At 29.7% G+C, this 16,395-nt stretch overlaps 2 protein-coding genes and 1 long non-coding RNA gene across 12 annotated transcripts in view; 1 reads left to right on the top strand and 2 right to left on the bottom strand.

Annotated features, from left to right (window-relative positions):
• The window catches only part of LOC113218799, a 6,234-nt gene extending 4,603 nt beyond the window's left edge, over positions 1-1,631 (bottom strand). The window contains exon 1 of the long non-coding RNA XR_003304736.1: positions 1,520-1,631. This is a non-coding gene — a long non-coding RNA (uncharacterized LOC113218799). The remainder of the gene's footprint in view (positions 1-1,519) is intronic.
• LOC413169 (presenilin-1) lies at positions 1,191-11,877 on the top strand. 9 transcript variants are annotated; one of them, XR_003304733.1, is made up of 10 exons: positions 1,191-1,633; positions 1,786-2,036; positions 2,122-2,331; positions 2,395-2,615; positions 2,701-2,988; positions 3,057-3,298; positions 3,374-3,531; positions 10,093-10,265; positions 10,494-10,872; positions 10,950-11,080. XR_003304733.1 is itself a non-coding variant. In XM_396620.7 (8 exons), exons 1-7 carry the CDS (start codon positions 1,499-1,501, stop codon positions 3,527-3,529), a joined length of 1,503 nt encoding a protein of 500 aa, XP_396620.5. In that variant the 5' UTR covers positions 1,191-1,498; the 3' UTR covers positions 3,530-3,531; positions 11,538-11,877. The 9 variants fall into 9 exon arrangements, 6 of the variants coding, with proteins under 6 accessions (XP_396620.5, XP_016767699.2, XP_006564247.2 ...); XR_003304735.1 differs by lacking the exons at positions 10,093-10,265; positions 10,494-10,872; positions 10,950-11,080 and adding exons at positions 7,766-7,979; positions 8,198-9,714; XR_003304734.1 differs by lacking the exons at positions 10,093-10,265; positions 10,494-10,872; positions 10,950-11,080 and adding exons at positions 7,766-7,979; positions 8,195-9,714.
• Positions 4,868-16,395, bottom strand: LOC413170 (kinesin 3D). Of its 2 annotated transcripts, XM_006564185.3 has the most exons (16): positions 16,122-16,395; positions 15,628-15,697; positions 13,874-13,984; positions 13,122-13,238; positions 12,398-12,643; positions 12,133-12,305; positions 11,344-11,749; positions 10,975-11,259; positions 10,446-10,859; positions 10,060-10,257; positions 8,272-8,394; positions 7,870-7,971; positions 7,462-7,599; positions 6,353-7,390; positions 5,997-6,266; positions 4,868-5,870 (listed from the first exon to the last, which is right to left on the bottom strand). In XM_006564185.3, exons 1-16 carry the CDS (start codon positions 16,166-16,168, stop codon positions 5,625-5,627), a joined length of 3,984 nt encoding a protein of 1,327 aa, XP_006564248.1. In that variant the 5' UTR covers positions 16,169-16,395; the 3' UTR covers positions 4,868-5,624. The 2 variants fall into 2 exon arrangements, with proteins under 2 accessions (XP_006564248.1, XP_006564249.1); XM_006564186.3 differs by lacking the exon at positions 8,272-8,394.

Raw genomic sequence — 16,395 nt, 5'->3', positions numbered from 1 at the left:
ATGCTTTTACAAATCGTATTTAAACACATTGTATTTAATTATCTATCTTTATTAGTGTCATTATAACAATGACTCACTATTATTTATATTATAAATATACAAATTACTGTTAACATTATTAGCGCAACACTAAACTATTTTTCTTACTGGATAATTACATTTTTAAAATTAAATTTATCAATTATAAGCTGTAAGAAAGAAAGAAGTTCGAAAAAATATTTCTGTAATAGTTAATACTGTAAAGCTTATTCTGTTGAAGTAACTGAAATTAGAATTTATATTACTAAAATTAATTTGTTCTATATATAAGTTTGTTATTTGTTTGTTAATTTTTTTTTTACAAATTGACATAATCTATATATGAAAAAATTATTAAAATCACTTAAAAATATTATTCATACAAATAATCTAAATCATATAAATTTTTATCTCTTTACTTAAATGTCATTTTGTTTTTTGACGATTTAAAATGGGAGACATGTACAAAAGGTACGAATTTGATTTGTTATTTATATATCAATATAAAGCAGAGTTAATATATACTATATATATATATATAGTAATTATTTCATATGATTTGGAGGAATATTATATATTATTCTCTAATTTAACTTTTTTGTCAAACAGATATTTTCTTGTTTGTTAAAAAATAAAAACAAAATTGAAATTGTTTTAAATCATTAGTCTAATGGGAACATCATTGAAATTTATGATAATTAAACAATTTTGTAGTGCCATTTTGCGGCTCCTAAAATAATGAATAGAATTTCTGAAAATTTTAATAAAATTCTATACAATCTATATTACATAATTAATTCGAATTCATTAAGAACATTTATAAAATTTAGTAGCAATATAGAACATAGTAATTAAATAGAAAAAAATAAAATTATATGTTATGTAATTTTTTTGTAGAAACTAATATTCGGAATTGACTTAATATATGATTCTTCTGTAAATTCGTTATCCAAAGATTTAACATCGTACTGATTGTACACATTTCTGCGATGGAATGTACATTTTATTGCACAATAAAATTATGATGATCAATTTCAAAAAACTTTACATAAATTTGCATAATTTTAAATAAAAAATGATATAAAAAATTTAATTTTAATTATTTAAAACTAAAATTAGTAAAAATTTAAATTCAAAACGACGCTCTTTGTAGTTCTCCGTATTCAACGATAGAGGTAAATTAGTAATCATTTCATAAAATGGCTGCCATCAGGTATACAGTTTATTTGTAAAGTCTCAAATTGACAAAAGCATTCATTTTTAAATAATCAAAAGTATCTTACGTTGTGCTTTTTATAAGAACGTCCCATAAATAATCTTCAATGCATAAAAATTAATTATTTTTATATCGTGGTTTTTCGAATGTAGTCGTATGCTATTGTGTGATCTCACTAAACAGAGCGCGGAAGTACAAAAAAGCGTACGTCAAACTGTCAAAGAGTCCTTATGTCAATTTGTTTATAGCTATAAGCGTTGATGAATGTCTGAGAGTGATACTTACGATTCGGCGGACGAATATACAAGCCTAATGGACGGTCACGTCGCGGAATCTCGCACGGACGATTTGGGCTTGGTCACTGGTCGAAAAAGGCGTTCGCGTATTAGTAACGAAGAGGTATTTTACAATATCCTGTGATCAACTATTAATAATAATATTAATAATATTAATATTAATATATATATATATATATATATATATATATATATATATATATAATTTAAAATAATTTGAAAATTTTTTTGTATTTGATAATGTATAAATTATAGATTGAAAATGGAGTTCCTGAGGTTCATATTCAAACACCAGGTATATCAAATAATGCAGGTTCAGGTAGAAGAAGTACATTAAGTAGTAGTGTCCAGGGTAGATCAAGAAATTATAGAGATGAAGAAGAAGAAGAATTAAAATATGGAGCAGCACATGTTATTAAATTATTTGTGCCTGTATCTCTTTGTATGTTAGTTGTAGTTGCCACAATTAGTTCTATAAATTTTTACACAACTAAAGGAATGTATCTGTAAGTACTAAAATCTTTTATGTTTTATAAAATTATAATTTCTTATTGAAATAGAATAATATTTATTAAATATAAATATTTTCAGAGTATACACTCCATTTCATGAAGACAGTGCTGACACAAGTACAAAGGCTTGGCAAGCAGTTGCCAACTCTTTAATATTAATGAGTGTCATTGTATTTATGACTGTGATACTTATTGTTCTATATAAATATAAATTTTATAAAGTAATCCATGGATGGTTGATAATAAGTTCCTTATTGTTGTTATCTATGTTTTCTATGTTATATTGCGAGTAAGTATTATAATTTTGTAAATTATTTTTTATTTTTTTTAATTTATAAAATATTTTTTGCAGACAAGTATTAAAAGCATATAACATTCCAATGGATTTGTATACATTAGGTTTAGTTTTGTGGAATTTTGGAGTAGTTGGAATGATATGTATACATTGGCAAGGTCCTTTACAATTACAACAAGCATATCTTATTTTTATCTCTGCTCTAATGGCGCTTGTTTTTATTAAATATTTACCAGAATGGACAGCATGGGTTGTACTTGGTGTTATTAGTATTTGGGGTAAATAGATTTGTTTCTAAAAAAGTATAAGCAAATAAAATAATATTGTAAATAAAATATAAGTTTTTTATAATTTTTTACTCAGATTTAATTGCTGTGTTAACACCAAAAGGACCTTTAAGAATACTTGTAGAGACTGCACAAGAGCGAAATGAATCTATTTTTCCTGCATTAATTTATTCTTCGACAATTATGTACACAGCTACAATGACTTATGCTGGTTATGTACAAACAGCAACAATGACTACTAATGATACTACTGCTAGTGATAATACAACATATACTATGAATAATCAAGCAAATAATCAAAATAATTCTACATCTGGAGATGCAGAAGAGGGCGGATTTACACCTGAATGGATAGATACACATGGTAATAAATAAATTTTTGTTATTTTATATTCAATTTTCTGATAATCTTATGTAATATTTTATTATCAGGTGATCGAGGAGCAAGACGAGCACAAGAAGTACGCGAAAACACTTTGTCTTTGACAGAAAGATCAAGACAAAATAATCGTGTTGCACGTGAATCACAAGGACAACAAGTCCCAATTACTGAGGAGGAACGAGGAGTGAAATTAGGTCTTGGTGATTTTATATTTTATAGCGTTTTAGTTGGGAAAGCTTCCAGTTATGGCGATTGGAATACTACATTAGCTTGTTTCGTTGCTATTCTTATTGTACGTATTTCATTATTTATATTATATTATCTTATATTAAAATATTAAAAATTTTATTATGGATTTATTTTTCAGGGACTTTGTTTAACATTATTATTGCTGGCTATTTTTAAAAAAGCATTGCCAGCATTACCGATCTCTGTTACATTTGGTTTAACATTTTATTTTGCCACGAGAGTAATCGTTGCACCATTTGCAGATAAATTAGCGAGCGAGCAAGTGTTCATTTAACTGTAGGTATATATACATATAATAAGCATTATATTCATAATTTATTACAAAAAGATAGTGCCTATTCATATATTGATCGTCTAGCTTTTATATTTCGTTTAAATTCGTCATTTGTAATTTGTCATTTATAAACTTATATCATGGATCATCATGTGACATGGTACAAATCAAGATGAAAATGTGCATTATAAAAACTGGATGATCCAGTATTTTTTAATAATAAGTTTCATTATTGAACAATTACATGGAATAGAAATCTAGTATGTCACAAAAAATGCTCAAGATAAATTTACATTTGTAAGATGAAGAACAAAGATAATAAATAATAATTGTATTTATCTGATATCTATTGCATGTTAAATGTAGAACAATATTTAAATTCCTTGATAATTTTTAATTTTTTATCAATATTTAGATTTTTTTATTATAAGTTACAAGAATATTAATCGAACATAATTAAATTAATCGAGCTATAACAATTTATTATGTGTCTTTACATTTAGAGAACATAGATCGAGTATAAAAAAAAGCGATTTATAATTTTTTTTTTTTTTTTTTTTTCTCGGAAATTGTATGAAAGATGAGGTATAATGTTTGTCTAAATAATTTGCTAAATGTATAGACCGGCTACGAATTACTAGTACCACTAGCCGTTCAGGACAATTCCTCGGGGTTTGAAATCCGTTTGTACACAGCCATGAAATACGTGTCATTCATCATCAATCACAAATGATTATTCATTTCAATGACAATACGTATTGCTATAAATTTCATTCGATACTAAACAACAAGGATTTAAGTATAAGCTTTCTTAATAACATTCTTGTTACTCAGAAAATTCAAGGCAAAATGATCTGACCGTATAATGGAAAAATTCGATTGTTTTTTTGTTTTTTTTTGTTTTTTTGTTTTTTTACTATAATAAGAGAATTCTCGAATTTGAAAAGCATATGTTTTTTTTTTTTTTTTTATCGAGAAGCAGTTTCATAAATAGAGCGGAAACATTTTGCCGAGAATAATCAATAATATCAAAGTTAGCATTTACTAACAATTCTTTCATTGCCATAAGCATTACATAACGATTCCAAGTCAACTTTAACATCGCTGTTTCTTTCCTTCTTTACAAACTTTGCCGCGAAATGCAATATACAATATATGCATATACAATATATATATATATATATATATATATATATATATATATATATATATATATTATATATATATAAATTCCTGGAACCGCGCGCACGCACACGCGGAAGATTTTTAACAGCGATATGATATTATTTGCACTTCGTAAAATTATGATAATTCAATAAGTTTATAATAACTACATACTAGGAGGAAGTTCGTTACTTTTTTTCTTTTATTCCTTCTAATATCCAGTCAATTTTCAGTCACGACGATGTGTAAAAGACGCTTTTTCGACAAAAAAATAAACGCGATCATTTATGAAATCTAATTATTATCACGAGCATAAACGCCCGATCATGGTCACTGTGATTGTGCGCACAACAAATTATTCTTATATCGTGCGTATTTTGTAACAATACTGATCTAACTTTATATTTATTAGCAATAGACGCGAATTTCAATGAAATTAACAATTCGCTAGAGAAGCAAAAAAGGTACACTTGGAAAATTGTAAAATTCTAACGGGAGAAAAACATTAGGAAAATATTTGCAACTCGTAACAAGTAATCATACATAATTCCAGCAATATCACTTTAATAAGCAATATCTTTAATCTTTCTCTAATAGAATCTAATTATTTGAAGATATACTAGTTCCTTATTTAAATATAAGTTGCAAAATATTTTTTTTCTATTCTCTAATGATAAGAATAAAACAAATATCAAATATATGATATATATCAGTCTTATAAACAATAAACTTTTGGAGACATATTTTGGTAAATATATAGTAATAACTGTAAAAAGTGGTAATTATATTTTGCTAATATTTTCCCCACTTTAGCTTTTTTCCAGTTCATTGATATAAAAAATACATAACAAATTATAAATATTTCCTATGCGTCCACTTGAATTTGTTCATTCTTCTTCGAGAGAATCATGTGTGCTTTTTCCTTAATTGTTTAACTTGTTCCATATTTACTGCTTTCGAACGTTCCACGTCTGAAGAACGAACTAAATTCTAGCAGTGATTGCTTATCTATGTTGCTTAAATTGCCGTTGTACTTGTAGAGAGATTCACAGTGCGGCAATTCTGAGCAGACTTGAATCAGTCGTCGTAAATATTCTTCTAATCGCTTTCTACGTTGCCGTGCCACAACTTCATATCTTGGGAAAACTTGACGAGGTGGAAAGCGTATTGCTGCTACCTTTATAATTAATTAAAGCGTAGTAAAATGGCTAAAGGACTGATAACTAAACTATATACTATCAAATCTTTTTCTTCTTGATTTATGAAATATAATTTAATAAATAGAATGTTAAAAAAATCTTACCTTGCTACCATACTTCTGTCGCATAGAAATATATAACTCTCGAAATCTTCTGTATCTACGTAAAAGCGTCCAGCTATCATCCTGAGCCACAACACGTACTTCATATTCGTAATGACTGGATGTGCCAGCTCCGCGTATTACATAAGAAGGTATACTAACGATCACGTTAATTACACTGTCATAGTCGGCATCATTTGCTATCAAAGATGGTAGAGACCTCGTGATTGTTAAGGAATATGGACTACTCAAACGATCACCTCGATTTTGACTCTGAAAAAAAAAGATGATATATTTATACATGTATAACGAGCTGAAAATTGATTTCAAAATTCTAAAAATACTTCAAAATCAATTACTGTTAAATATACTGTTGAATATCCTCTTCCTGATGATATTCGAGGTGCAATTGATTCCGACAAATTCTCCTCATTAGTATTAGGCCTGTGATTCCTGAGAATTGGAGATCGCGTTGTAGCCAAGGTTAATAAAGTAGCCGAGTTAGTCGTGGACTCAATATCACCGCACGTTATAGTTTCTACACTTTGTGTACGATCATTTATATCACTAGCTAACAATCTATCATCGCATTGTGACTTAGATTGTTGCTTGAGATTTTTCCTTTCATCTTTTAACAGTGAAACTTCTAATTCAATTTGTTGCTTTTGAAGATCCTGTAAGATTGCAATTTGTCTGTTTAAATCTTCTTTAGAAGGCGTATTGGCCTCTAAACACCTCATCACCATCATTCGTTGACGAGCAATTCTTTGGTTCAATCGTTTCATTGCTGGATTTTGTTGCACTGGAGATTCCAGCGAATCTTCAGGAATATCTTCCTCCATAATAGAATTTGTTGGAGATTTTGATTCCGTTTTTTCACTAACAGTACCATTACATTGTTCTGATTTAATTGTATCTATTGAAGATTTTCTATTCAAATTTACCAAACTTCTGTTTTCTGCTTCACACATTTTAGTCCTATTATTCTCCAAGTGAACTTCTGGTGAAACTTTTTCTAATTCCTTTTGCCTCTCATTTGATGATTCCTGCGATTCTTTTATTTCTGAATCTTCGAATTCCTGAATTCGAAGTTCAGGAGAATCAGCCGCGGCTGTGTGAAAGGTATCCGCTGTATCTATGGAACTTGGAATATCTTGTGGCAGTAAACTCAAAGCAGAAGCTATTTGAAGTTTTCTATTGCACGTATTATCAAACATCTGGGTATCTCCATTTTGATGAATTTCATCACCACTCAAAGAACAATCATTTGAAAAAGCGGGTAATGCACGCTTTAAATTTAACGAGAGACTTTGTTTTCTTCTTAAGATCTCTTGCAATTGTTCCTGACTTCGTTTCGCGAGCAACAATTTTTTTTCTGTACTTCCTTCTCCCTCTAACTAACGATAAAAATATTCAATATTTAATGGTAAGAAGAAAAAAATTAATGACTATTGTTATTAATTTTTACCTCTAAATTAAGCATATATTTTTGTTTTTTAGCTATTTCAATTAACTCCTCTTCCATTTTATCCACCTTGCACTGGTGTTCATTGAGGGACTTTACCTTATTTTGCAATTCAGTTTCCAAAACAGCTAATTCTTTTTTCTAGAAAATAGATTTTTAAACATGAATTTAATTTTTGAATATGATGTAAATTTTAAAAAATAGACAATTATTCTTTGTAAATCTTTTTATAAGTCTGATTATACGACTTCTTCTTATTAAATTCAATTGGTTTTATTCGCAATTATAATTTAATTATAATTTACAGATCCATGAAAGAACTTTGCTTAAGAAAGAATTATGCTTAACTTCTGGAATCAACTCATACATTAAAATTATAATTAGATTTGAAAATAGATATAGTTTACTTACATGATGATTAACAAGCTCTCTCACCGCGTCAACACATTTATCATCGTTCAAGCTTGACCAAGATTCTGGCAAACTGCCGTCACTACCAGCACCGTCATCCGTCTGAAATGGTACATTTTTTCTTTCTGAACTGAAAAACTGCGAATCTTTGTTTTTATGTTTATACTTCATTACAATACTTTCCACACAATTGAAATAAAAGAACTGAAGAAACAAATAAATTACGGGTAATTAATAAAACAAAAAAAAAAATAAAAAATAAGTCAAGATGCAGAATTATATTGCATGCAATTACTTTCTTCTCTATTTCCCTTGTTTCTTTCAGTAGTTCGTGCCATCAAACTACGGACTACACGTGCCACATATTATGCCGAATTTTCCATTTTGTCTAGAGACTCTTACCTTCTCCCACCATTGATGAAATCTTTGTGCACGTTCGTGATTGCTCATGAATTCTTGAAACTGACGATGCTTGGACTGCAATGTTGTACGCAGAGAGGCAACTTCCCTACATAAATTTTCTACCTAGTACCACACACACACAGATATCGATGCATTAACAAAAAAGATAACTGAAAACAATATAGTTTAGACGTTTTCCATTCTTTTTCTTTCTTTTTTTTATTTTATTTTATTATTATTATTATTTCTTTTCTTTTCTTTTTTTTTTTGATGAAAGATGAATTCTAAGTAATAACAATGAAAAACAAGAGAGATTTTACAAATCATCATATATATATATAGATAATTTAATTATGAGATGTAAAAGACAAATAATGTTCAATAAATAAAAATAAAAAATGAAAGCATGCTACTTTTTATGCATAAAAAGGGGCTACGATAATAATATTAATTTATATGAGAATTATTGACAAATTCAATTGAATATAAAATTAAGAATTAATGGTAAAAAAAGAAGAAAACAGAAATGAAATGAAAAATAATCGCGATAATACATTACCTTAATAATTCGGTTAGTTAGGTTTTTAAATCCAACATCAGCACTCGACAAAGTGCACGTGCGGACGTATCCCAACAAAATTGTTAACAAGATACACTGGGTTTGTTAATCGGGAGCGTTAATTCTCTCGACCATATATAACGTGTAACGCTTAATAGAATGTGTGAGATAGAATACAGATAACAGAAGTGTGCGTGCAATATTATATCGTGGAAGATCGAAGGCCAATTTTTGTAAGAAAAATTTATTAATCAACAGTATTCGTATATATATATATTATATATATATGTATATAATAACAACAGTTCTTTCTTCTTTCTCGCATAACAAACCCATATATATATATATAGACGTTTCTACAAAAAAACAAGGCCAAATATGTACATAACACGTTCTTCTTCTTTTTTTTTTTACTCTGTTCACTTAACAGTCGTCTACAAGGTACTTAACGTATAACATTCCACAGAATGCCATATTTGTCCGGCAATATCTCGTCAACACTGGCACTTTAATCGTAAACGTTTCAGGCAACTTATCGCCAATAATAAGCTTTTCTATCGCTATTAAAAAAAATAAGCGTTAAAATCTCTACAGGCAGCTATATTCATCTGCGTGAAATTAGGCGCATTTTTATATTAACCCGTAATAGAACCTGCATGAAAATGAAAAAGTATAATACAAAAAAAAGATAGACATTTTTTTTATATATATATATATATGTATATATATAAAAAAATGATTCAATTACATATTGGACAAATATTGTCCCATTAACAATGTAATTGTACATTAGTTACATTATATTACAATATCAGGATCCAAAATCCTGATATTAGACGCCATTCGTTGCTTTGAAGCACCTTAAGCTTTTTCTTTTTTTTTTTTTAAATAAATTTCTAAATCTATATTGAATTGAAGTAGAAAACGAAAAATTATCATTATCAACGATAATTTTATAGCACAGTTTTTATATTTAAAACTCGTGTATTCAATGTTCAATGAATACTCTTTTTTACGTGAAGATATGGATATGAATTAACATGATATCTTTTTTTGCTACGTATCAATTTGAGTTTCTGAGGTCACATGTTTAACGGACAAACGTGCGAGTAGATGATGATGTTGCCAGACAAGCAAATAAGGACACCGAGAGCAATAAGGACGAGGTAGAATTGATACTTGATCGAGATTACGTTCAAATCTGGAGACGGCGCGTCCGAGTCACTTACTTGCGTCATTTCATCCCGTCGCTCTTGTTCCAGGATGTGGCGTCGCGTGCGCAACTCGCGTTGTCGAGATTCGAGAGCTGCTATGGCATCTGCCCACTCTTTCCATTGGGCACCCCATTCACGTTCCAACTCACGCTGCGCTCCTTCCAATGCTTCTCTTCTTGCGGCCCATCTTTCTTCTCTTTCTTCCTGTTCTCTCTATATAGGTCAGATAACAGGAGAGACATTATTTTTAATGTTTTCTTCTTTTTTTTATTAATATTAATTTTAATAGTATAATTTTTATAGGAAAATGATATTACGTTATATTCAATATCTCTAATAATAACATGAAGTATTCAGAGTTTCATTAGTATAAGAAATATCTTTAATTAATCAATACGAACCTTGAAATCTTCTTTTTCCTTGATAAGAGCAGCTTTTTGCTGTTCCAGTTCTTCGAGCGCTCGCAGATCTTCGCTCGAATTTAAAAGGTTATCGCTAGAGGATGAAGCATGCAAATCCGAGACACTCCAACTCAAGAGGGACAATCTTGAAAGATTGACGACTGTAGATTGTAAGTTACCATTACCCGTTCCACCTTCCTTTCTTAGTTTCGCCGCTTCAGCTGGATCGTTATATCGGAACATATTGTTCCTCCCAAGAAGAATAATACAACCTTGTGATAGTCGTGTTGGTTTATCTACTTGAGCGGTGTTAATCCAGCAATGGAGAGAAAGGGGATGAAGGGTCGCCACGCCACTATCTAACTCTACCACGCAGTGTTCTGGCTCGACGTCCACACCAGTCAATACAATATCCTATTTATTAACAGTACATTATATTATAATTCAGATATAATTCTAATTGTTAACTTAATTGTTCATGTTCAAAAAAATTTTAATTTTTAGAAACGATGTAGTACCGAATGATTACCTGCGTGGTTGGTGCTTCTTCTGTTCCCACTAATGTCTTGCCCTCTTTAAGATGATAAAGTGTAACACCAGTACTGAGGAGATCATCGTCAATTCCTACTAAATGTGGCATCTCTGAATCTAAGACTACACCAACGCCGCTTTTTCGAAGACCTAATGCTTTTTGCTCTTGAAGAATTTGTTGCGTTTCTCGCCACTTTTCCGTCCATTCTTCTGTCAATACTTTCTCCTGCTCTTGTTTTTCATGAATTTGAGCTAACAATACTTGTGGTGGTCTTTCAACACTCTGTAACAAACAGATAAAAATTTTACTTTTATATAAAATTTATTTAATTATTACAGAAGAAAGTATATAAGTTTTAACACTTACTATATCTTTACCAATAAGGGATTTCAATTTTTGTATTTCTTCCCTGAGTTCCCTGATCAATTTTACATTTGGATCTTCATTTATGGTTGGTTTATTAATGATATTTTTCGCTCGGTTAGCGTATCTGAGCGTACTGAGAGTCTCGCCGTAATTACAATCAGCTGGACTAATGGCAGCTATCATAATTGTTTTAGAGTTACCACCAAGCGAATCCTTTAGCAACCATGTCAACACACTATCTCGATAAGGTATGAAGACATTACGCTTAGAGGAAGAAGACGCATCGCCTGTAGAACTGAGTTCCGCAAGCGCCGATATCACAGAACCTAAAGTTACCAGTGACTTATTGATATGCGCACCTTCTTTTAGTCGTTGGCCTGTCGCACCTGTAGCGTTTGCACGTTCGCTAAACAAACAAATATAAAATTATATTTTGTATTTTTTAATTTTCTCACAAATTGTGAACAAAAGATTCTGTATCATATATCAATATTTTCTTGGATGATCATATAATAATACATTCAAAAAAGGCCATCTTAATCTATCCATTTAACTATTCATCTAATTCATCTACTTTCATCTTAATATTTTTGATATATTACTTTTTTAATCTTTATTTATTTATTAGATTTTAATAATAAAAATGAAAGAGAAAGAAAGAGAGAAATAGACAGACAGACAGAGAGATAGAGAGAGAAAAAGACAGAGATTAAATAATGCAATAGTCTTTTACGTGTTTCTTTGACGATTTAAAATAAAAAATATCCTCAGAGTATTCCTTTCAACTACCTTCCAGCCAAGTCGACAAGATGCACCTTGGAAACAGTCTCCGATGGCATATTGCCTTCGGATAGTCCAGCTTGCACGAATGTAATTGTGAAAATCGCGTGACTCCTACTGCTCACATCGTTCATGTTTGTGCTTGCTGTAGTTCTGTGCGTATTACCTCTCACCATGCATTCCTACGTACAGAGAGCAACTTTTTATTTAAAAACTATCTCTCTCAGGAGTATCGTAGTGGAACGAATAGGAAGTGGAGGACGGGTTCATTTACCTGAATGTCTGAATAATCATATACGAGGTGGCTCGACAGGTCTTGGACATAAGGTCCTCTTTTAGGATGTTCCCGCACTCTGAGAGAATGAGACTGTGACTGATCCAGTCTTAGCAAATCCCTTACTCTTTCATTGTGTATTTCCAGGAAAGATACCTCGGTTCTATACGATGCTCCGCTCTCTTTACCAGCAGCCATTCTAGCAAATAATGTCTTACAAATCCGCGGTATCAATCCTTGAGCTTCCTAAGGTTTAAACATAATAAAAAATTATTAGAAGTAAAAAATAGAATTATTTGTGTTATAACTAAAATTATTGTTATATAATGAGATTATATTTTGAATTAAAGAAAAATTATAGAAATCAGGTGAAAGTTTTAGGCAAACGTTTTGCAATAATTTCTGTAGTGATGAAAAGTGAATTGCGATTTAGAGGCATTAGAGCGTATTAATATGTTAATATATTAATTGAATTAGGAGGATTTTTCTTTTATAAATAAAATCTATGAAAAATATATTCAATGTATTTAAAATAATGAGGGAATTTAAATTTAAGAATAACTTTAAAGAATTATTTAGAAATATATTAAGAAATATAGAAATAAAATTTATTTTATTGTAATAAACTTTTGTAAATAGCAATTAAAAAATTTTTAACAGAATAATTTTTTATGACAGAATGAGGATAAGATTATCCCTATGACAAACAAAATAAGAATATTACCGGGGTGCCCATCATAGTAAAGGTCTTCCCAGACCCTGTTTGGCCGTAAGCAAAGACGCAGGCATTATAACCCTCGAAGGCACTTTCTATTACGTCCGTACCAAGATCATAGAAAACCTAAAATAAAAAAAAGGATCAGCATTTTATTTTAACATGGCAATATTAGTAGCCATTGTCGTTCATTATAAAAAAAAATATTTCTCATCATATTTAACATGTTAACATTTAAAACATACGTAATTACATTTTTTGATAGATTGATGCTGATTTATTTATAAAAATTTTAATGAATTATGAATTAAATAAATAAAAATAATTGATGAATTATTGATCAATTGATTATACATAATTAATTTTTGCAAGTAATAAAGACAGATATTTCATATTTTATATATTATGTAATTTCTTACAAATACATAATAATTAAAATTTATCTTATTTGATAATTAAAAAATTATGATTATATATGTGCACATGTTATATTAAAGTTTTCAAAAATCTTTAATTGAAATTTGTTCTTACGACAATGAGTACTATATCGGTATACACATGCCGGTCTTCTATTTTAATTCTGATTGTGGCTCATCATCAAAGCATTGCCAAATACGATTTTGTAAATCAATCAATCGTATCAACAATGTTCTATTTCTTAATTTATCAATGTATGTATGATTCAATCTATCTCTTTTTATTTTATTATTAATCGATAGATTGATAAGATGAGAAATTCATAAAAACAAAATAATATACACCTCTTCCTGGGATGCATAGTTATCGTCGTTCGTATCAAAGGACCAATAGGAATGATCGAATGTGAAATCTTTATATTTCTCCCTGTCGATTTCTCTGCAACTACCCGGTGTCTGGAAATAATAATACGTAAATTTTTTTTAATTATATATATAATAGAAATATGATAAAAACAATGACATAAGAAAATATTTTAAAATTATTTTATCAATTGAATCATGTACATCATCAAATAAATTTCTCTTAGAATTAAATAATTTTAATATCATATCAAATTATAATTGATTAATTATTAAAAAAAAAAAAAAAAAAAAAAATGAAAAAGACGAGATAGGTCAAAAGCCGATAAAATGACTATTGTCATTGAAGAGGTACATTATTCACAAGTGGCTGGCAAACAGTAAGCCGTTATGTCATGTGCATTCGTTAGGTTGCATCCCACATAACTAATTGTATACCTATCAAGAACCACTTCATATATTATGCAACACAAAGCTGAATAAGAAGAATAACAGATAATTAAAAAGTAAGATTTCTTATATTTACCCATCATGCAATTGGTATATGCAGAGCTAAGGTGAAGATCATTATCATTCGAATAAATGTGAACGCGTTTAATTTAAACCCAGAAATTTAAGATTTGTCCTTGGGAAAAAGTTTGAGTCATCAAATTTATTGCCGAGGTCATCGATTTCAAAGAATTCAATGTTCTTTGTTCCGAAATATCGAAGAAGAAATAAAGTTATTGTTATAAAAAAAAGATTTATTTTTTTGGAAATGTGTTTATTTACGAAGTAAATATCAATGTTTTGCGCGCATAAAATATATCATGATATCCATATCGAACATTTATTTCAATTAAATTTTCATAAATCTGTTTTATTAGATTAATAAAACGGAATATCTAACTTATTATTACATGAGATAAAGATAAATTATAGTTATGAATTATGTAAAAACTATTTTCTTTAATCGTAAAATATATAACTGATCATTATGTTAATTTTTAACATAAATTAAATCATTCGAGAAATGTAAAAAGTAATCAAAGATTTGAAAAATGAAATATAAGAAAAAATTTTTATTAATATTACAAACTATGCTGAATCGTTAATAAAGATAATATAATTGACTTTAATAATTTATATGTTATTTAAACAAAATTGATAAAATTTTATCTGTATGAAACATATTAATCGTGGTATATTGGTTAGTTTTGTATTTTAGTGTTGTGCGACCGAAAGTGACTTATCCGGGATTGGTCCACCGATAATTTTCGCACTTTCTCCGATCAGATGACATGCTATTTTCTATCTCGTTCACTATTTTGATTAAAGATTTTACGCGACAGAAATGGATATCGATGATATAATATTAGAAAACAAATATTTTTAAAATGGTAAAGAAGATTCTGCATATATATGAATAATATACTCACATCGCGGTCATTGTGACGTTAATAGGTCAATAGCCGAGGTTCGTTCGACCAGAAATTATGACACGATTCGAGCTCCGGAGCGTTTTAACGGCGTGACGGTCAACGGTAGTTCAAGACGAAAAAAAATCGTTTTACAGTTTGAAAATCTTTTTGGAAAGTTGATTCGCAATTATTAGAAATGAATTGTACAAAGATTAATAGGAATTGCTTGTTGCGGATAATACACAATAATGAAAGAAAGAAATCATTTAATCTTAATAAGTAACAATATTTTTCTTTACGTTGTAAAAAAAAAACTTTGAAATGTTATTGAAATACCTTGGTATTAAAAATCCGTGTTTTCTTGCCATCCATTTGTACGATCATCTTTGCATTCATTGCCAGCTCCCTGAAATATAAATTTGACAAATTCACATCCCTAGTCATGAAACTGCACACTTTAAATTTTCACAAAACACTAGAAAAAAAATAATCGAAGCGATAAAAGAATTCGCGATAGCATAAAATGTAAAACGAATGACAGCAGGTGGCAGAATCTCGTCGTCCAGTCATCAGTCGCATTATGGGTCGATCGAAACCATATGATTGATCGTCTCATAGAATGAATTATGGTCGAAGGTCGAAAGTTCACGAATTATATCAAAAATATTTTTCAGAACATTGTCATCTAAATCATATAGCAGGTCTTGAATAGTTATTCAATCAATTGCAAAAACTATGATCGGAAAACAAGTCTGTGATAAACAAAAAATATTCGCATCGCAAAACATTGATAACTTATCACAGCTTATCACTAGTTGCATAGCACGCACCTTTTGTTAAAGGGACGAACTCTTACGGCTACTTTCACTGAAGCCATGACTAAATGGAACGCATGGATTTAATTGAGAGATGTTATATCGTATTTTTTCACTTTTGTTTCGTTTTTAAACTCGCGTTACGCGAACACGAAGTTTCTCACAATGCTACGTAGACAACACATCGTTGACGGGCCTCGCCGTGCTACGAAATGTCGTCGTCGTCGACCCTCACGCACGACGAACAACATCATCCTCAACACGTTCTCGACAGACGGACGACTGCTGG

This window comes from Apis mellifera, linkage group LG5 (assembly GCF_003254395.2).
Source record: "Apis mellifera strain DH4 linkage group LG5, Amel_HAv3.1, whole genome shotgun sequence".
In the NCBI taxonomy this organism is placed as follows: Eukaryota; Metazoa; Arthropoda; class Insecta; order Hymenoptera; family Apidae; genus Apis; species Apis mellifera.
Note: the sequence above shows the minus strand (reverse complement) of the source record. Positions and strands in the feature narration are given on the sequence as shown.

Excerpts from the sequence above, each read along its gene's own strand:
- LOC413169 (XM_396620.7), top strand. The coding sequence starts at position 1,499 with ATGTCTGAGAGTGATACTTACGATTCGGCGGACGAATATACAAGCCTA. Across the intron at positions 1,634-1,785 it reads CGCGTATTAGTAACGAAGAG|ATTGAAAATGGAGTTCCTGA; the intron begins GTATTTTACAAT and ends TATAAATTATAG. Across the intron at positions 3,299-3,373 it reads GTTTCGTTGCTATTCTTATT|GGACTTTGTTTAACATTATT; the intron begins GTACGTATTTCA and ends TTTATTTTTCAG.
- LOC413170 (XM_006564185.3), bottom strand. The coding sequence starts at position 16,168 with ATGGCTTCAGTGAAAGTAGCCGTAAGAGTTCGTCCCTTTAACAAAAG. Across the intron at positions 15,698-16,121 it reads GTTCGTCCCTTTAACAAAAG|GGAGCTGGCAATGAATGCAA; the intron begins GTGCGTGCTATG and ends TTTATATTTCAG. Across the intron at positions 8,395-10,059 it reads GACGGGATGAAATGACGCAA|GTAGAAAATTTATGTAGGGA; the intron begins GTAAGTGACTCG and ends GTGTGGTACTAG.